The sequence below is a fragment of the Oncorhynchus kisutch genome, linkage group LG19 (assembly GCF_002021735.2).
Source record: "Oncorhynchus kisutch isolate 150728-3 linkage group LG19, Okis_V2, whole genome shotgun sequence".
NCBI classification, from domain to species: Eukaryota; Metazoa; Chordata; class Actinopteri; order Salmoniformes; family Salmonidae; genus Oncorhynchus; species Oncorhynchus kisutch.
Window position 1 is genome coordinate 1,668,410 of NC_034192.2, and position 22,698 is coordinate 1,691,107.

General features: G+C 40.9%; 1 protein-coding gene across 3 annotated transcripts in view; it reads left to right on the forward strand.

The window, feature by feature from the left end:
* Positions 1 to 22,698, forward strand: part of LOC109882974 (alpha-(1,3)-fucosyltransferase 9) — a 54,205-nt gene that overhangs the window by 25,948 nt on the left and 5,559 nt on the right. For 2 of the 3 annotated variants that reach the window (XM_020475053.2, XM_020475054.2), the window contains one exon: positions 1,772 to 4,780. In XM_020475053.2, coding sequence (XP_020330642.1) covers positions 1,772 to 2,929 — 1,158 coding nt within the window. In that variant the 3' untranslated portion in view covers positions 2,930 to 4,780. Of the gene's footprint in view, positions 1 to 1,771; positions 4,781 to 22,698 lie in introns of those variants that run through there. The other variant, XM_031797923.1, reaches the window with a different exon arrangement.

Genomic DNA, 22,698 nt, shown 5'->3' on the forward strand with positions numbered 1-22,698 from the left:
GTTTAATAGTTGCTGTGGGTACAGATCACCGATGCACTTGCTAATATACTCACTCACCGAATGAGCGTATTCATCAATGTTATTGTGCGACGCTATTCGGAACATATCCCAGTCCACATGATTGACGCAATCTTGAAGCGTGGAATCCGATTGGTCGAACCTGTATTGAACAGACCTGAGCACAGGCGTTTCCTGTTTTATTTTCTGTCTATAGGTTGGGAGCATCAAAATGGACTAGTGGTCAGATTTCCCAAAAGGAGGGCGGGGGAGGGCTTTGTATGCGTCGCGGAAGTTAGAGTAACAATGATCCAGGCTTTTGCCAGCCCAGGTCGCGCATTCGATATGCTGATAAAATTTAAGGAGCCTTGTTTTCAGATTAGCCTTGTTAAAATACCCAGCTACAATAAATGCAGCCTCAGGATATGTGGTTTCCAGTTTACATAGAGTCCAATGAAGTTCTTTCAGGGCCGTCGATGTGTCTGCTTGGGGGGGATATACACAACTGTGATTATAATCGAAGAGATTTCTCTTGGTAGATAATGCGGTCGGCATTTGTTTGTAAGGAATTCTAGGTCAGGTGAACAAAAGGACTTGAGTTCCTGTATGTTGTTATGATCACACCACATATCATGAATCATAAGGCATGAGACTCGCTTGGATTCCATCACCTTCCTGATTACCTCCCCTATATCGGTCACTCCCTTTGGTGCTTTCCTCAGGCGTTATTGACTATTTCATGTTTGTACGCTTTTCAGGTTTCTTGTTTTGTACTATGGTCTATTTATTATTACCTTTGCACTCCCTGTACTTGGCTCTTGACACCACAACTTCATTGGAGTTCACCTGTGGTAAATTCAATTGATTGGACATGATTTGGAAATGTACACCTCTGTCTATATAAGGTTCCACAGTTGACAGTGCATGTCAGAGCAAAAACCAAGCCATGAGGTTGAAGCAATTGTCCGTAGAGCTCCGAGACAGGATTGTGTCGAGGCACAGATCTGGGGAAGGGAACCAAAACATTTCTGCAGCATTGAAGGTCCCCAAGAACACAGTAGCCTCCATCATTCTTAAATGTAAAATGTTTGGAACCACCAAGACTTTTCCTGGAGCTGGTCACCCGGCCAAACTGAACAATCGGGGGAGAAGGGCCTTGGCCAGGGAGGTGACCATGAACCTGGGAAATTAGTTTTGATATACATAGTTTAGTGTGAGGACAGACGCTGGGAGACGAGAAGCAAGCACAGGGAGTGAAGATTTAAATGGATAAACGGACAAGAAAAAAAAACAAGAACAGCGTCTGGACAAGGAACAAAACAACATTAATGCAGACACAGGGAAGAAACTGAGGAAGTGACAGATATAGGGGAGGCAATCAATAAGGTAATAGAGTCCAGGTGAGTCCCATGAAGCGCTGATGCGCGTAACAGGTTTGCGTAATGATTGGGCCGCCTGGCGCCCTTGAGTGTCAGAGAGGGGGAGCGGGGGCAGGCGTGACAGTTTCGACTGAAAGGGAAATGACCTGCAGTGATTGAGGGGTGGGGGGGGAAATGACGTCCTCTTAAAACTGCTTATAACAAATTAGTTTTGTAACATTAAGATTCTAATATAAATTCTATATAATACATTCAATAAATTGTTCTAACTAACTACTTGTTCAGCTATAACCAGTCACTGCCATTATTATAGAGTATTTCACGTCCATAAATACTTTTCTAGTTGTTGTTGATATTCTAGAGTGGTTTTGATTGGTCTCTTTTCTCTTTCAAAGGGTCAAGGTATGTCCACTCCGGCTTCCAAGGGGGTTCTACGGCCTGTTCTGATTGGCTGTTGTTTTATGGCGGGCTTCGTGGGAATATTCTTAATTTACTACAAACCCCAGATCAAGTTCCTTTCATGCCCTACTAACCAGGCATCCCACGAGGGGAAGGCTGGTTGTTCTCCTTGCCCTCAAGTAAGTATGTCAGGGAACCACACAGGGCAAAAAACACACCATGCACAGACAGACATTCAGGCCGATGATGACGGAGACACAGACACTATCATTTTGATCTGGATGTGGCCATTTGGTCAGGCCTTTGACATAGACTCTTGTGCCTACTTTAACATCAAAGGCTGTCACCTAACAGTGGATAAAAACCTTTACAGCAAGGCACACGGTGTCATATTCCACCATAGAGACATCCATGGAGACCTGAAGAACATGCCCCAAGAGCAACGTCCATGGTTCCAGAAATGGGTGTGGTGGAATGCAGAATCACCGGCTAACACAAACAGGATCCCTGGTGTTGACCACTTGTTCAATTTGACTGCGAGTTATCGACTGGATTCTGACATCAAGGTTCCTTATGGGTCGCTTGTTGAGGTAACCAGTGAGGATAAAATCTTTGAGCTGCCCAAGAAGGACAAATTAGTCTGCTGGGTAGTGAGCAACTGGAACCCAAACTACAAGAGGGTACAGGTGTTCAACGAGCTCAGTAGGCATGTCAAAATAGAGGCCTATGGGAGACATTTTAGTAGATACCTTGAAAACGAAGACTACTCAAAGACGCTGTCCAGCTGTAAATTCTACCTGGCATTTGAAAACTCCATCTACAAAGACTATGCTACAGAGAAGCTGTTCAACGCTATGAAGTTGGGAGCAGTGCCCGTTGTTCTAGGTCCATCCAGGGACAACTACGAGCAATTTATCCCAAGGGACTCTTTCATCCATGTGGATGACTTCTCCTCTACAGAGGAGCTGGCAAAGAAGCTTCTCTTTCTCGACCAGAAAAAAGAAGAATACATGAGGTACTTCACCTGGCGAAATAACTTTAAAGTTCAACAATGGTGGTTTGGACTTGAGCACGCCTGTCGCTCATGTGATTACATTCAAAGAAATAAAGGATACAAAACTTTTCATAATCTAAATAAATGGTTTTGGGGCTAAGTGACCCATTTGTAGTGGTCAACAATGTGGCTGTGTGAAGACTATTGTATGCTGGACAACCAGGTGTGGAATAGTTTAGGGTCGTTCCACCAATTTGGTACCTTTTGAGAAGTGTAACGGTAAAAAACTGAGCAGGTTTTTTTTCTTCACCACAAAACACTAGAACATTTCCAAGAAGAGTAGAACCAGTTCACATGCTTTTACACTACGATTTGACTATTAAATGTTCAAAGCTTCTTTTAAGAAAAATATTTAATCAGAAATAGTTTTTCCCCATATTAAAACCGAAGTTCAGTTCACGTAACAAGGTAGAGCTTAAAATTAGGGATAAATTAATCACTAATCACAAATGTAACTCTTCATATTCAATGCAACAAAATAACTAAGGCTTTAAAATGATGGGGAAAACTTGGAGAAATGTTGGGGTTAAGCGGGTTCAAATCTTCCTAGAAATCAGAGTGCATGGAGGGACATGTCATAACGCTACATTTCAGCACTTTAAGTCTTTATTCGTATAAAAAAAAACTGTTATTGAATTCTCCATGTGGTCTATATTAAAGGGAACCTCATTTAATATAACAGGGTTTTAAAATCCAATACTGGTGCACAATCTCTACTTAAAATATTGAAGGGATGGACAAGACACTCTTTCTTGAAACAAAACAACCCTTTAGAATATTAGGAGCTCTAGTAGCTGTTGCACATGCAACAGCCACTCTTTCTGGGGTGCACACAAACCATACAATACACAACAGAGAAAAGAGGGGGGGGACGGGTAAAATGACTTGTTACCTAATAATGTCAAATGTTACCCACATTAACATCATGTGATGTAAAATGTTGCCCACATTAACATCATGTGATGTTTTTTTTAATGTAACCTTCATTTAACTAGGCAAGTCAGTTAAGAACAAATTCTTATTTACAATAACGGCCTACCAGGTGACAGCAGGTTAACTGCCTTGTTCAGGGGCAGAACGACAAATTTTTTACCTTGTCAGCTCAGGGATTCAATCCAGCAATCTTTCGGTTACTGGCCCAACGTTCTAACCACTAGGCTACTTGCCGCCCCAATGTAAAATGTTACCCACGTTAACATCATGTAATGTAAAATATTACCCATATTAATATAATGTAATGTAAAATGTTACCCACGTTAACATCATGTAATGTAAAATATTACCCATATTAATATAATGTAATGTAAAATATTACCCATATTAATATAATGTAATGTAAAATATTACCCATATTAACATAATGTAATGTAAAATATTACCCATATTAATATAATGTAATGTAAGATATTACCCATATTAACATCATGTAATGTACAAATGCTGTGCATGAATCATACCGTTTTTTTTCTTGCTTTTAGAGATTCGAAATTGATGTGAGAATGCAATGAATTTTAAATATTGTTAAAGATTTGTGGATATTTGTATTTATGTTGACCACCTCACAGCAGCCACACCATTTCCACCTGCTTGATCAGTTCAGAATATGCACTCCTTTACTCCACTGCCCAGATCAGAGATTTGACCCGCAGAAAAACTACAATGGCCCAAACAGAGCAATCTCTTTGCATACATTTGTTTTTGCATTGTTTACCTACCAGCACAAAACAAAAGGAAACCATACAACCTTACTGCACAGACAGAAAGATAAATTGGTTGTGTCCTTATTGAGCCTTTGAGTATGCTTTGAAATGGGGAAGGGAAAAGTACAGTTGTGAGGCAATTATCCACACGGAGTCCCTCGACACAATGAAAAGAGTTGTAAAGACCTTCAAGTTATGTCATGTACTGAATACTGTCTGATTATTAAAAACCAAGGTCTGGAATGAATGTGCATTGAGTATTGTAGAATACTTGTAAAAACATGTACATTTTACTGAGTTACAGTGCATATAAGGAAATCAGTCAATTTGAAAAAAGGCCCTAATCTATGGATTTCATATGACTGGGAATACAGATACCGTAAAAAAAAAGAAGTAGGGGCATGGATCAGAAAACCACTCAGTATCTGGTGTGACCACCATTTGCCTCATGCAGCACGACACATCTACTTCGCATAGAGTTGATCAGGCTGTTGATTGTGGCCTGTGGAATGTTGTCCCACTCCTTCAATGGCTTCGCGAAGTTGCTGGATATTGGCGAGAACTGGAACACGTTGATCCAGAGCATCCCAAACATGCTCAATGGGTGACATGTCTGAGTATGTAGGCCATGGAAGAACTGAGACATTTTCAGCTTCCTGGAATTGTGTGCAGATCCTTGCAAACATGAGCTGATGGGGGCAGATGAATGGCAAGACAATGGGCCTCAGGATCTCGTCCCAGTATCTCTGTGCATTCAAATTGCCATTGATAAAATGTAACCGTTTGTTGTCTGTAGCTTATGCCTGCCCACAACATAACCTCACCGCCACCATGGGACACTGTTCACAACGTTGACATCAGCAAACTTTTTGGGATCTTTTATTTCAGCGTGACCAACACTTTACATGTTGCATTTATATTTTTGTAAACAATTTAATCAATTTTAGAATAAGGCGGTAATGTTAAAAAAATGTGGGAAAAGTCAAGGGGTCTGAATACTTTCCGAATGCACTGTAGATCATTGTCACAGTCAGACCACAGCTATGGGCTAAAGAATATCTAAATCTGGCTATGAGCCTCGCCCCCATGAGCTTTTAGATTGGTCCTCAGGATCGTCCCTCTGGTCGGCGTCCTGCGGCTGGGGCCGTGCGTCAGGGGGGGGGGGGGGTGGGTACTGTCACGTCTACTCCTTCTCCTCTTCTCTGGCGCTCGTTGACTCCAGTTTACTCATAATTAGGCACACCTCTCACTATCGATACACGCACCTGCACCTGGACTCCATCACCTTCCTGATTACCTCCCCTATATTGGTCACTCCCTTTGGTTCTTTCCTCAGGAGTTATTGAATCTGCTTCATGCCTGTACGCTATTCGTGTTTCTTGTTATGTTCTATTTATTATTACATTTGCACTCCCTATAGCTGCTTCCCGACTCCCAGCATACACATTACACCACAACTTCATTGGAGTTCACCTGTGGTAAATTCAATTGATTGGACATGATTTGGAAAGGTACACCTCTGTCTATATAAGGTTCCACAGTTGACAGTGCATGTCAGAGCAAAAACCAAGCCATGAGGTTGAAGGAATTGTCCGTAGAGCTCCGAGACAGGATTGTGTCGAGGCACAGATCTGGGGAAGGGAACCAAAACATTTCTGCAGCATTGAAGGTCCCCAAGAACACAGTGGCCTCCATCATCATTCTTAAATTGAAAATGTTTGGAACCACCAAGACTTTTCCTGGAGCTGGCCGCCTGGCCAAACTGAACAATCGGGGCCTTGGTCAGGGAGGTGACCAATAACCTGATGGTCACTCAGACAGAGCTCTATAGTTACTCTATGGAAATGGGAGAACCTTCCAGAAGGACAACCATCTCTGCAGCACTCCACCAATCAGGCCATTATGGTAGAGTGGCCAGATGGAAGCCTTATGACTTAACTTCGTAGGGCTGATATCCCGTTAACTGGATTGATATGACAACAGCCAGTGAAAGTGCAAAGCGCCAAATTCAAACAGAAATCTCATAATTAAAATTCCTCAAACATACATGTATCTTATACCATTTTAAAAGGTAATCTTGTTGTTAATCCCACCAAAGTGTCCAATTTCAAATAGGCTTTACAGCGAAAGCACCACAAACGATTATGTTAGGTCACGGCCAAGTCACAGAAAAATTAATCAATTTTTCCAGCCAAAGAGAGGAGTCACAAAAAGCACAAATAGAGATAAAATTAATCAATAACCTTTGATGATCTTCATCGGATGACACTCATAGGACTAAATGTTACACAATTCATGTATGTTTTGTTCGATAAAGTGCATATTTATATCAAGAAATCTCAGTATACATTGGCGCGTTGTTCACTCGTTCCAAAAACATCCGGTGATATTGCAGAGAGCCACATCAGTTCACAGAAATACTCATAAAATTGATGAAAATACAAGTGTTTGTCACGACTTCTTCCGAAGTCGTTGCCTCTCCTTGTTCGGGCGGTGCTCGGCATTCGACGTCACCGGTCTTCTAGCCATCATTGATCCATTTTTCATTTTCCATTGGTTTTGTCTTGTCTTCCCACACACCTGTTTTCAATCCCATTCATTACCTGTTGTGTATTTAACCCTCTGTTTCCCCTCATGTCTTTGTCAGAGATTGTTTATTGTCAGTGTAGTGTTTTTTGTATAGGTGCGCGACGGGTCTTCGAACCCATATTTGTTATTATTCATTTTTCTATTTAGTGTTATGGGAGCATGTTACTTGGACATATATTAAAAGACTCCATTTTACACTCCGTTTGACTCTCCTGCGCCTGACTTCCCTGCCACCTATACACATATCTCTGACAGTGTTAGACATGGAAATAAAGATATACTTCTCCTTAATGCAACCGCTGTGTCAGATTTAAAAAAAGCTTTACGGAAAAAGCAAACCATGCAATAATCTGAGAACGGCGCTCAGAAAACAAATAGATATATCCGCCATGTTGGAGTCAACAGAAATCAGAAATAACATAAATATTCACTTACCTTTGATGATCTTCATCAGAATGCACTCCCATGAATCCCAGTTCCATATTAAATGTTTGATTTGTTCAATAATGTCCAACATTTATGTCCAAATTGCTACTTTTGTTAGTGCGTTTGGTAAACAAATCCAAAGTCACAAAGCACGTTCACTAGGAGCAGATGAAATGTCAAAAAGTTCCGTTGCTGTCCGTAGAAACATGTCAAACAATGTACGGAATCAATCTTTAGGATGTTTTTAACATAAAACTTCAATAATATTCCAACTGGAGAATTTCTTTGTCTTCAGAAAAGCAAAGGAGCGCGAGCTACCTCTCATGTGAAATGCGCACGACCAGTGCGTGACTGCTGGCAGACCCCTTAGTCAAACAGCTCTCATTCTCTCCCACTTCATAGTAGTATCCTCAAACAAGTTTCTAAAGACGGTTGACATCTAGTGGAAGCCTTGTGAAGTGCAACATAACCAATATCCCACTGTGTATTCAATAGGGTTGACAATAGGTTTGTCCCGATATATATATTTACACCTTTCTTCGCATATCTTTTATATATTTTATTTTCCAAAAACTCAACTTCAAAACACTCTCCTGCAACCCGCCTCACCAATTAAAAAAAAATATATATTTACCTCAAATCTGAAATCCACAATAGAAGCTAGCCAGAAGCTAACCAGAAGCTAGCCAGTTTACTGGCTAACGTTAGTATTCAGCTAACCACGGTTTGTGGTCATCAGCTATCGTTTAGCTCAAAAATCTATCTCCAATTTTGTACAACGCGACTCAGACCAGAACATACCGGACCTATTTTTCTCTCCATATCCCTGGATTTCAACCGCAAGCTCTGGACATTTACACCTGAATCTCGCAGCTAGCTAGCTGCTATCCGTGTAACTATTGGCTTAAGTCGTTCCCGGAGCAAACATCAATTATTCCGGAGCTAGCCAGCTGAGGAGTTCAATCAGTCCTCCTGGGCTACAACCACTCCACTCCTGGGCTACAATCACCTATCCGGACCCGTTTTACTGCCGATGCGGAGCCCCACCGGGCCTTCAGGACTGGACTACCGACGTTATCTGCCCGAGGGAGTTATTCAACTGGCCCATCCATCGCGACGTTACCTGAACGCCCATCTGCAGCCCGCTAATCGTTAGCTGACTTATCGGCTGCTATCTGAATAGATCTATCGGACAATTTTTCTTGGTTCACTACAACTATATCTATTTTGCCAATTGGATTGATCCTCTCTACCACACGGAACCACACTAATCTACCGACGGAAACGCACGAGGTGGCTAAAAACAGACCTCCATCCTATGCTAGCTTGCTACCTATGGCCCGGCTAGCTGTCTGAATCGCCGTGACCCCAACCAACCTCACAACTCACTGGACCCTTATGATCACTCGACTAAGCATGCCTCTCCTTAATGTCAATATGCCTTGTCCATTGCTGTTCTGGTTAGTGTTTTATGGCTTATTTCACTGTAGAGCCTCTAGCCCTGCTCATTATACCTTATTCAACCTTTCAGTTCCACCACCCACACATGCGATGACATCACCTGGTTTTAATTATGTTTCTAGAGACAATCTCTCTCTCATCATCACTCAATTCCTAGGTTAACCTCCAATGTATTCACATCCTACCATACCTTTGTCTGTACAGTATACCTTGAAGCTATTTTATCACCCCCAGAAACCTCCTTTTACTCTCTGTTCCGGACATTCTAGACAACCAATTCCCATAGCTTTTAGCCGTACCCTTATCCTAATCCTCCTCTGGTGATGTAGGGGTGAATCCAGGCCTTGCAGTGCCTAGCTCCACTCCTATTCCCCAGGCGCTCTCTTTTGATGACTTCTGTAATTGTAATAGCCTTGGTTTCATGCATGTTTTAACATTAGAAGCCTCCTCCCTAAGTTTGTTTTATTCACTGCTTTAGCACACTCTGCCAACCCGGATGTTCTAACCGTGTCTGAATCCTGGCTTAGGAAGACCACCAGAAATTCTGAAATCTTCATCCCTAACTACAATATTTTCAGACAAGATTGAACGGCCAAAGGGGGCGGTGTTGCAATCTACTGCAGAGATAGCCTGTAGAGTTCGGTCCTACTATCCAGGTCTGTACCCAAACAATTAGATCTTCTACTTTTAAAAATCCATCTCTAAAAACAAGTCTCACCGTTGCCGCCTGCAAAAGACCACCCTCTTCCCCCAGCTGTGCTCTGGACACCATATGTGAACTGATTGCCCACCCTCTATCTTCAGAGCTCGTGCTGCTAGGTGACCTAAACTGGAACATGCTTAACACCCCAGCCATCCTACAATCTAAACTTGATGCCCTCAAACTCACAAATGATCAATGAACCTACCAGGTAGCACCCCAAAGCCGTAAACACAGGCACCCTCATAGATGGGGTGGCAGGGTAGCCTAGTGGCGTTGGACTAGTAACTGAAAGGTTGCAAGTTCAAATCCCCGAGCTGACAAGGTACAAATCTGTCGTTCTGCCCCTGAACAGGCAGTTAACCCACTGTTCCTAGGCCATCATTGAAAATTAGAATTTGTTCTTAACTGACTTGCCTAGTAAAATAAAGGTAAAATTACAAATACATTTTTTTAAAGATATAATCCTAACCAACTTTCCCTCTAAATACACCTTTGCTGTTTTCAACCAAGATCTCAGCTATCACATCCGTAATGGCTCAGCGGTCAAACAACCTCCATTCATCACTATCAAACACTCCCTGAAACACTTCAGCGAGCAGGCCTTTCAGGGTATTGTGGAAGGATATTGACCTCATCCCGTCAGTAGAGGATGCCTGGTAATTTTTTTTAAATGCCTTCCTCACCATCACCATTAAATGCCTTCCTCACCACCACCATTAAATAAGCATGCCCCATTCAAGAAATATAGAACCAGCAGGTGTTTCCCAACCCTGGTACTCCAGTACCCCCAGCAGTACACATTTTCTTTGGAGCCCTGGACAAACACCTCATTCAACTAATTGAGGGATTAATGATTAGTTGAATCAGGTGTGTTTGTCCAGGGTTACTATAAAAATGTGCACTGTTAGGGGTACTGGAGGACCAGGGTCGGGAATCACCGACTTAAAACACAAGGCCAAATCTAGATCCATTGGAGTTGCTTACCAAAAAGACAGTGAATGTTCAAGGTTTGACTTAAATATACTTAACCATATTCAGGGCTTGCCATAGATGTTCATCTAGCAATGATCAACAACCAATTTGACAGAGCTTTAAGAATAATAAAGGGCAAAGTTGCACAATCCAGGTGTGGAAAGCTCTTAAGCTTTGTTCAAAACGCAGGTCTTAATGCTTTAATCTGTTTTGGAATACTCACTGTCCAAACAGCAAGTTACAAGTGACTAAATCAGGTGTGTGTTCAGACAGCAGTCATTTCCTGATAAGGCTATGCTAGTTGTCATAGTAATGACAGGTGTGTGTGAGAGAGTGAGAGCAGTAGTGTAGGCTGAGTGGTGGTGCTTCCTTTCACTCAGAAGTTAGGTAGCAAGCTAAAGTGACAATGCCTGCCATGGACGTTTCACAGTTGATTTGAATGTTTAAAATCTTAGTGGAAGAACACTGAAAGCCTCAAAGGATAAGAGACAACTTGTCAAACTGTCACCTAAGTAGCTAACAAGCAACAAGATGTGGAATAACAGTCTAAAAAGCATTTAAATCACAAGTCACATGGCCAGGAATCCAATTTGTATCAGACTTCAAACCACCTACAAAGGCTGTTCAGACTGCAGGCAAAATAAGATTCAAATCAGAAATGCAAATAGGATGAGTCACTTCAAACTGCCAATGTGAACACAGCTTAGAGACCTATTCAGAAAGTCAACACAGCTGTAGTCGCTGCCAAAGGTGCTTCTACTAAGTATTGACTCAGGGATGTGAATACTTGTTACGTAGACCTCGAGGAAGAGGGAAAGCAACACCCTGCTACATCTCATATAAATGCAAGTACAGATGACAAAGGCAGAGAATTGACCATTTACTGGGAATTTATTTATTCCTTCACACAGTACATTTTGGGAAAAAGGGCTGAACAGAACCAAAGCAAAGAAAGTAAATGTCAAACAAAGCCTCCTCTCCTACCTTACCTGCCTACCCACCCACTACTTACCTAACCTTTTAGCACCACCTGGTGCGCTAACCAAAATACCAGGGGGTGGTCCACCCAGGTCTTACCTAGTGTGTATAGACTACGGGTTATGTATGCCCGCAGGCCTCTTACCTAAGCACTCCCTAGGTGCCTTCCCCTCGGGAACCTATGGCACACACACACATACCTCAGAATCAGCAATTACACAATACTTAACAATACTGTCTCTGAGCAACAACCAAGATAGGACATCAAATCAGCTCTCTCTGCAACAACCAACATAGGACATACCAAATCTCTCTTAACAACAACCAACACAGGAAACACAAATGGTCTCTCTTCTGAGTAACAGAACACTGGCTTATATAGCTGGAGAAGGAGTCTGTAATGGGATATAGCTGTATCCTCTGACGAGAGGGCGGGGTCAGCCCCAATTAGCAATGGGGCCGACCAATTAGCTGCTTGGGGGAATTTCAGGAAGCCATCCTGAAACACACACATACAAACAAAACCACAACACAGAAAGTAGGGAATGTAACATTATGTAAATTAGATATTTCTGTATTTAATTTTCAATAAAAAAATCAATTTGTCATTATTGGGTATTTTCCATAGATTATTGAGGGAAAAAAATCTATTTAATCAATTATGAATTTAGGCTGTAACACTATATTTGTAAAAATATATATTTATAAGTCAAGGGGTACGAATACTTTCTGAAGACACTGGGCCCTTTCCAAAGTTACTCCCGGACAGTGCCAACCACACCCACTTTACCAAAACACAACCCCCACACCAACATAGAGCGTTGGACTAGTAACCGAAAGGTTGCAAGTTCGAATCCCTGAGCTGACAAGGTACAAATCTGTCGCTCTGCCCCTGAACAGGCAGTTAACCCACTGTTCCAAGGCCGTCATTGAAAATAAGAATTTGTTCTTAACTGACTTGCTGACTGAGTTAAATAAGGGTAAAATAAAATAGGGATAACAACAGACCACTAACTTACTACCCTGAGACGAGGCTGAGTATAGCCCACAAAGATCTCTCCCATCTGAGGGGCTTGAGTACAGGAAGGATGGGAGAGCTCATGCAAGCCAGTGACTCAGCCACTGTAATAGGGTCAGAGGAAGAGACTCCCAGTGGAGAGAGGGGAGCCAGCCCAGCAAGGGTGGTTCGTCACTCCAGTGCCTTGCTGTTCACCTTCACACCCCTGGTGTGACCAAACCTAACTGTTGAATGTTCTGTTTTTGCACACTGTTTGCATAGTTGTTTCATTATTTGGACAGAATATACTATGTTTACAAAGATATCTGCTGATTACAATCATTCTGTTATTGTTTCAGGGTAATAAAATGACAATACAAGAGCAATGGTAAATTGCACTGAACAGGGTTTGAGAATGCCGGATGGAAAAGAGGAACTCTGTTACCATAGTGTTCTTGTATTGTTAACTCTCTTGCACAAAGAATGTGGTATTACCATGAAACAATGCTGAAGGTGTTTCTGAGCAAATAGTGTTTGGAAAAATATAACTTATTAGAAAAGATTGTAATGTAAAATCAAATCGCATTTGTTACATGCGCCAAATACAACAGTTGTAGTAGACCTTACAGTGAAATGCTTACTTACAAGCCCTTAACCAACAATGCAGTTAAGAAAAGTAACTGTCAAGAAAGTATTTACTAAAATAAACTGAAGTAAAAAATGTAAACATGAAAAAAATACTAATAAAAAAAGAAAATAGAAAAATAACAAATAATTAAAGGGCAACAATAAAATAACAGAAATTAGCCTATATACAGGGGGTCCCGGTACAGAGTCAATGAGCGGGGGCACAGGTTAGTTGAGGTCATTGAGGTCATATGTACATGTAGGTAGAGGTAAAGTGACTATGCATAGATAATAAACAGAGAGTAGCAGCAGCGTAAAAATGGGGCGGGTCAATGCAAATAGTCCAGGTAGCCATTTGAGTAGCTGTTCAGGAGTCTTATGGCTTGGGGGTAGAAGCTGTTAAGAAGCCTTTTGGACCTAGACTTGGTGCTCCGGCACTGCTTGCTGTGCGGTAGCAGAGAGAACAGTCTGTGACTAGGGTGGCTGGAGTCTTTGGCAGTTTTGAGTGCCTTCCTCTGACACGCCTGGTATAGAGATCCTGGATGGCAGGAAGCTTGGCCAAAGTGATGTACTGGGCCATACGCACTACCCTCTGTAGTGCCTTATGGTCGGGGGCCGATCAGTTGCCTTACCAGGCGGTGATGCATCCGTTTAGGATGCTCTCGATGGTGCAGCTGTAGAACTTTTTGAGGATCTGAAGACCCATGCCAAATCTTTTCAGTGTCTTGAGAATAGGCATTGTCGTGCCCTCTTCACGTCTGTCTTGGTGTGTTTGGACCATGATAGTTCGTTGGTGATGTGGACACCAATGTGGACACCAAGCTCTTAACCTGCTCATGTAATGTAAATGCTACCCACATACATAATGTAATGTAAAATGCGACCACATACATAATGTAATGTAAAATGCATCCACATACATAATGTAAAATGCTGTCCACATACATAATGTAATGTAAAATGCATCCACATACATCATGTAAAATGCTACCACAAACATAATGTAATGTAAAATGCTGTCCACATACATAATGTAATGTAAAATGCATCCACATACATAATGTAATGTAAAATGCTGTCCACATACATAATGTAATGTAAAATGCATCCACATACATAATGTAATGTAAAATGCATCCACATACATAATGTTAAATGCATCCACATACATAATGTAAAATACTGTCTACATACATCATGTAATGTAAAATACTGTCTACATACATAATGTAATGTAAAATACTGTCTACATACATCATGTAGTGAAAACACTGTCTACATACATAATGTAATGTAAAATACTATCTACATACATCATGTAGTGTAAAATACTGTCTACATACATCATGTAATGTAAAATACTGTCTACATACATCATGTAATGTAAAATACTGTCTACATACATCATGTAATGTAAAATACTGTCTACATACATCATGTAGTGTAAAATACTGTCTACATACATAATGTAATGTAAAATACTGTCTACATACATTATGTAGTGTAAAATACTGTCGACATACATCATGTAATGTAAAATACTGTCTACATACATCATGTAATGTAAAATACTGTCTACATACATCATGTAGTGTAAAATACTATCTACATACATCATGTAATGTAAAATACTGTCTACATACATCATGTAATGTAAAATACTGTCTACATACATCATGTAATGTAAAATACTGTCTACATACATCATGTAGTGTAAAATGCTGACCATTAACATCATGATACTGTTCTCTATTGTTTAGAATTGGAATCGATGTGAGAAGAAAATAATTGCAATAAATAGGGTAAATACAATAACACATTAACGTATTTAGTGAATTTGAAAATTAAGTTCACAAAATTAATGTTGACAGCCTCACAGGAGCCACATAATTTCCACCTGGTTGATCAGTTCAGAATATGCCCTCATTCACCAATGCCCATAAAGGAGATTGGGCCAGTGTAGTTTTTCTGCTCGTCAAACAGAGCAATCCTTTTGCATGTATATGTTTTTGCATTGTTTACCTACCAGCACAAAACAAAGGAAACCATACAACCTTATTGCACAGCACAGACGAGTGGCGCAGCAGTCTAAAGCACTGCATCTCAGTGCAAGAGGCGTCACTACAGTTCCAGGTTTGAATCCAGGCTGTATCACATCCGGTAATGATTGGGAGTCCTATGATTCGTCCAGGTTTGGCAGGGGTAGGCCGCCATTATAAATAATAATTTGTTCTTAACGACCCTGGGTTTATACGCGCTGAAATCGACCCTGCAGCACTAGCATGCTTTTGCGGCACAGTCGATAGCGCGCCGGACCTCGGGCTGAAAGGTCGAGGGTTCGAGACCTGCTCCCTGCTGTTTCATTACATTTGTGTGGGAAGTGGTACAAAAGGTGAAAAAGAAATCAACTGGTTGTGTCCTTACTGTGCCGTTGAGTATCCTTGAAAAGTGGAGATGACAAGTAAAGTTGTGTCCCTGTGATCCCGGGACGTCCCTAACCCCTCCCCTATTGAAGTTGTAATGTAAAATGCTTAGGGGTTATCATGTATTCTTGAATGTTTTGTAAAAATGTATTTCATCTTTCACAAACGTCACATCCGTAAACAAAGAAGTCCCATGTGAAGAGCCTTCCATTCATCGAGAAGGAAAGGGAGGTACTTGTACTGTAAACAATGGATATGTCATATATCGAAGTGGATATTTTATTTCAGTAAGCTACAGCCGGGATAATACCATATATTGAGATGAATGAAACATGTATTCGATATATAATGATAGTTATCTATCCATAAATTGTTGTTTGTATATACGGTTTAGGTTTGTATTAACGTTGCCCCCACCGCTACTGAACGGTTTAGCCCAAATCGAACCGCAAGCCAGCTGTGGTCTTGGACCATTAAAAATACTAAAGTGCCGTCAGCTAATTAGACTCAACCTCCTTTAAAAATTACTCTTTTGGTGTATAACCTAGTCTCCCACAGCGGAGACGTGAAAAAGGTAAAACATACAGTGCCTTGCGAAAGTATTCGGCCCCCTTGAACTTTGCGACCTTTTGCCACATTTCAGGCTTCAAACATAAAGATATAAAACTGTATTTTTTTTGTGAAGAATCAACAACAAGTGGGACACAATCATGAAGTGGAGCGACATTTATTGGATATTTCAAACTTTTTTAAACAAATCAAAAACTGAAAAATTGGGCGTGCAAAATTATTCAGCCCCTTTACTTTCAGTGCAGCAAACTCTCTCCAGAAGTTCAGTGAGGATCTCTGAATGATCCAATGTTGACCTAAATGACTAATGATGATAAATACAATCCACCTGTGTGTAATCAAGTCTCCGTATAAATGCACCTGCACTGTGATAGTCTCAGAGGTCCGTTAAAAGCGCAGAGAGCATCATGAAGAACAAGGAACACACCAGGCAGGTCCGAGATACTGTTGTGAAGAAGTTTAAAGCCGGATTGGGATACAAAAAGATTTCCAAAGCTTTAAACATCCCAAGGAGCACTGTGCAAGCGATAATATTGAATTGGAAGGAGTATCAGACCACTGCAAATCTACCAAGACCTGGCCGTCCCTCTAAACTTTCAGCTCATACAAGGAGAAGACTGATCAGAGATGCAGCCAAGAGGCCCATGATCACTCTGGATGAACTGCAGAGATCTACAGCTGAGGTGGGAGACTCTGTCCATAGGACAACAATCAGTCGTATATTGCACAAACTGGCCTTTATGGAAGAGTGGCAAGAAGAAAGCCATTTCTTAAAGATATCCATAAAAAGTGTTGTTTAAAGTTTGCCACAAGCCACCTGGGAGACACACCAAACATGTGGAAGAAGGTGCTCCGGTCAGATGAAACCAAAATTGAACTTTTTGGCAACAATGCAAAACGTTATGTTTGGCGTAAAAGCAGCACAGCGCATCACCCTGAACACCCCATCCCCACTGTCAAACATGGTGGTGGCAGCATCATGGTTTGGGCCTGCTTTTCTTCAGCAGGGACAGGGAAGATGGTTAAAATTGATGGGAAGATGGATGGAGCCAAATACAGGACCATTCTGGAAGAAAACCTGATGGAGTCTGCAAAAGACCTGAGACTGGGACAGAGATTTGTCTTCCAACAAGACAATGATCCAAAACATAAAGCAAAATCTATAATGGAATGGTTCAAAAATAAACATATCCAGGTGTTAGAATGGCCAAGTCAAAGTCCAGACCTGAATCCAATCGAGAATCTGTGGAAAGAACTGAACTGCTGTTCACAAATGCTCTCCAGCCAACCTCACTGAGCTCGAGCTGTTTTGCAAGGAGGAATGGGGAAAAAATGTCAGTCTCTCGATGTGCAAAACTGATAGAGACATACCCCAAGCGACTTAAAGCTGTAATCGCAGCAAAAGGTGGCGCTACAAAGTATTAACTTAAGGGGGCTGAATAATTTTTTATTTGTTAAAAAAGTTTGAAATATCCAATAAATGTCGTTCCACTTCATGATTGTGTCCCACTTGTTGATTCTTCACAAAAAAATACAGTTTTATATCTTTATGTTTGAAGCCTGAAATGTGGCAAAAGGTCGCAAAGTTCAAGGGGGCCGAATACTTTCGCAAGGCACTGTAGCTATATTTCGATGTATATTTTTGTTATCATTAGTACATGCTAGTTGGAAACTTAGCTAGATAGCGAAACCCTTTGAGCTTGTCAACAGTCACCTATGCTATGATGTTGATAGTTACCAATGTATTGTTTGGGTCATGTTTATCCTTGTTGGTGTGATTGAGCTGGATGTATGTAATCGTAACGTTACAAACTTGAACCCATTAGAAATGGGTGATTTAGCGTTAGCATTGTTGTTTACAAACATAACAATGTATATCTTCTAGCTGTTAAAAAGCCATTTAGCTCCTTGTCAGATTAATCTAATGTCGTTACAATAACAACTATTGCTTGTAGCGGCATTTTAATTGGAGTTGGTAGCTTCAATACAATTCTTCCTGTGTAACTTGATGCGAGGATCACCATGCTTTGCAATCAATTAAAACCCTTTCAGCGACATAGTTATTGTCTTGCGTTTCTTTTGGCACAGGCAGATCTCTTCTCAGTCTTGTCCAGCGCTCTTGTTTTGGTGCTGCAGGATCGTGTGTACTTCTCAGTGACGCGTGTGTGGATATATTGTTTTGTGCATGCAGCTTGTACAGTGTACTGCAGTTGAACTGAAAATGCCCTTTGCTGTAACCAGCCTTGTAGTGCTGAGCGACGGATGGCCTCTACGAATCCGAGAGTGAAAGACTCGTCTCTAACATGCAGGCTCACTTTTTGTAAACATTCCCATCACAAGTCAGACTTTTGAATATGCTTAATCTGAATGTACAGTACCAGTCAAGAGTTTGGACACACCTACTCATTCAATAGTTTTTCTTCATTTTTAATAGTGAAGACAAACTATGAAATAATACATGGAATCATGTAGTAACCAAGTGTTTAACAAATCAAAACATGTTATATTTTAGATTCTTCAAAATAGCCACCCTTTGCCTTGATGACAGCGTTGCACACTCTTGGCATTCTCTCAACCAGCTTAACCTGGAATGCTTTTTCAACATGGTGCTTGATGGTTTTTGCGACTGCACTTGAAGAAACTTTAAAAGTTCTTGACATTTTCCACATTGACTGACCTTCATGTCTTAATAGTAGTGATGGACTGTCATTTTTCTTTGCTTATTTGAGCTATTCTTTCCATAACATGGACTTGGTCTTTTACCAAATAGGGCTATCTTCTGTATACTACCTCTACCTTGTCACAACACAACTGATTGTCTCAAATGCATTAAGAAGGAAAGAAATTCCACAAATGAACTTTTAACAAGGCACACCTGTTAATTGAAATGCATTCCAGGTGACTACCTCATGAAGCTGTTTGAGAGAATGCCAAGAGTGTGCAAGCAGTCATAAAGGCAAAGGGTGGCTACTTTGAAGAATCTCAAATAAAAAATATTTTTTGAAATGTTTAACACATTTTTTGTTGTTGTTGGTTACCACATGATTCCTTATGTGCTATTTCATAGTTAGAAACATTCTACAATGTATAAAATCGTAAAAATAAAGAAACCCTGGAATGAGTAGGCGTGTCCAAAGTTTTGACTGGTGCTGGTTTTTGTCCTTATGTAAGAGGTGATCTGAGACAAAGTATTCGCAGAGAAGTGTTCTTTGCCCAACTTTTAGTACAATGGTCTGTATATGGTTGTATATAAAAAATCAATACTGATGCAATTGAGTACCACAGTATGAGTCATAAAACCTGGAAATGGTTCCAATAACTTTTTTCACCATAAATTTCTCCATCTGGGATTTTAGCACAGGAGGTTGGTGGTACCTTATTTTGGGAGTACGGGCTCGTGGTAATGGCTGGGAGTGGAATAGTATCAACTGTTTTCCATGTTTGATGCCATTCCATTCGCTATGTTACAGCCATTTATTATGAGCTGTCCTCCCCTCAGCAGCCTCCTGTGGATTTTAGAATGATGTCATATAAGGTCTGTGTTTCGTGTGGGCTTACCCTGGCATGACATTTTGATAACCACGCAAATCTCTCTCGGGCTAGGTAACTTTTAAATGTTTCAATGCTAACTATTGATAAAAGTAAATGGACATATTGTGCATAACATGCAATGCCTGAAACGCTTGAAAATACAAGTTACAGAAACTACCAACACCGCAAAAAGTCAGGTAAACAACCCTTTCCTGTGGATACCCTATCTCCACCACCAACCTCCAAAAGGATCAACAGCATGTACAACTGGTAAAGTAAGTGTAAATATCATTTTATTCAACATCCTGGCTTATAGAGCCTACTGCGTCTTTTTTAGGGCAACTTCGGTCAGACTGCTAATTCATGGCGTAACCATGGTAACAGTCTGTTTAGACAAAGCATGGGAATCAACCAATGACAGAGTTGCCATGGAAAGCTATTTTCCCCACAGTTGTTCACTGATATAGTCCGTGCACTGCACACACACAAGGGTAGCTATTTTGTCTTCATGTGGCTACGGGACACTTTGTGATTGAAATGTGATCATATCGAACTAACTCGCCTAACTACACTAATAGACATATCCTAGTCTTTTTATATCCACTGTGCAGTGTCAAGTGGTGGTGAAGTGTCAGTTGCTCTACCGGGATTGACATTAAGGGTTGCCCTATTGCCTAGGGCAAGTAACCTGAGCAGTTGTGCATGTTGAGCCTGCTCTGTGGTTGCCCCAACTGGTATTTTCTAGTTTCTCTGGTTCCTGTCTAGGGGAAAATAGTTTAAAATGATCATACTTGATCATAATCTTCGGCCATTCAAAATACTCCTGACTTGGCCGATGGGCGAATGCCTTTCAGACCTTCATCTCAATCCCTGCTCTGTAACCCTATGTGAAGTTCCTTTTCCTCCTGGGTCAGGGCTCTACAGTGCAAACATTTTACTCACACATGCGCCTAAATATGTTGCTGTGCGACCTGGATTTAAATTTAGGAGCACCAGTGTGCCTAGAAATATAAACGATTCTAGCTTTATTACCTCAACTATTTTCCATTGTGCTCCTTAATGTCTTTGTGTGCGCCAGCATTTTTCTATTTAGGTGCACACATGCTCCTTGGAAGGAGGAAATAATAAGGTCAGCGTAGGTTATTGTGCTGGTTTGCCTTATCAATGCCTCTGTGTCTAAGCAAGCTAATCGGATGCAGTCATTTTAAAATGGTTTGACTTGCATTTGCTTTAGGAATTCTCTCTGAATCACCTGCCTGTTTATCCTTCATTGGAAGGACAGGGCACATCACTTCAGGCATCACAATAGACATAGGTTGATCGAGAAAGCAAATGCAGTGCATTCGGAAAGTGTTCAGACCCCTTGACCCCTTCCACATTTTGTTACGTTACAGCCTTGTTCTAAAATGTAATACATTATTTTCCCCCTCAATCTATACAGAATTTACCCCATAATGACAAAGAGAAAAGTTTCTATTTTTTTTTTGCAAATGTATTAAAAATAAATAAAATACCTTATTTACATAAGTATTCAGACCCTTTGCTATGAAATTTGAAATTGAGCTCTGTGCATCCTGTTTCCATTGGTCATCCTTGAGTTGTTTCTACAACTTGATTGGAGTCCACCTGTGGTAAAGTCAATTGATTGGACATGATTTGGAAAGGCACACACCTGTCTATATAAGGTCCCACAGTTGACAGTGCATGTCAGAGCAAAAACCAAGACATGAAGTCAAAGGAATTGTCCGTAGAGATCCGAGAGAGGATTGTGTCAAGGCACAGATCTGGGGAAGGGTACCAAAACCATTTCTGCGGTATTGAAGGTCCCCAAGATCGCAGTGGCCTCCATCATTCTTAAATGGAAGAAATAGTATCAAGGCTGTAATCGCTGCCAAAGGTGCTTCAACAAAGTACTGAGTGAAGGGTCTCAATACTAATATAAATGTGAGATTTACGTTTTTTTTTTTTGTAAATACATTTTCACAAATTTCTAAAATGTTTTTGCTTTGTCATTATGGGGTATTGTGTGTAGATTGAGGGGGGGGAGACGATTTAATGCATTTTAGAATAAGTCTGTAATGTAACAAAATGTGGAAAAAGTGAAGGGGTCTGAATACTTTCTGGATGCACTGTATCAAAAAACTTCCGACATTCCCTTTCTCTTGTGACCTTTGAGATATGGGTTATGACCTTGCCATGTCTGACAGGAGAATGACGATGAAGGTCATGACTGAGATACACACAGGCATAGACTCTAAAGTCACAGCCTTCCTCCATAAGAAGGAAGCACCACCTAGCTCTCTGGACTGGAGTTGTTGGTGTTTTCTCTGCCAGATAGCCCAACAGGGCAACACGTCTGATACTGTGTCTTCTGTATATGGCACATTGGCCTAGTAGTTCGACATAGTGAATTGTATTGGAATGTTTTAAGGTCCATTTTAAAACTATTGGCCTATACAAGTGCTTTGCCTCAACACGTATTGTTCTAAAAAGTGTAGGCCAAGTTGTTTACTTGATCTCAATGATGGGATGGCTGGAAGTGTGCCTTTTTTATGTTGCTTGGACTGATGTGCGGTACACGAGAATGATTACCCCGTCCATCTAAGCAGTGAAGTGTAACTGGATCTGTGAACGATTGGCTGAGAATCCCACTGTTATCATGTTACCCTGGAGACGCATGCAATCCCATTCATAACACTGTCCCTTTTGTTTTGTAATTGTGGAAGTAGGCTGTACTGGCTGAACTATGGTGATAAAATCCCTCTTTTAAAACATTTTAGATTTTTTTTTTCTTATTTTGTCTGTCATAGTTGAAGTGCACCTATGATGAAAATTACAGGCCTCTCTCATCTTTTTAAGTGGGAGAACTTGCACAATTGGTGGCTGACTAAA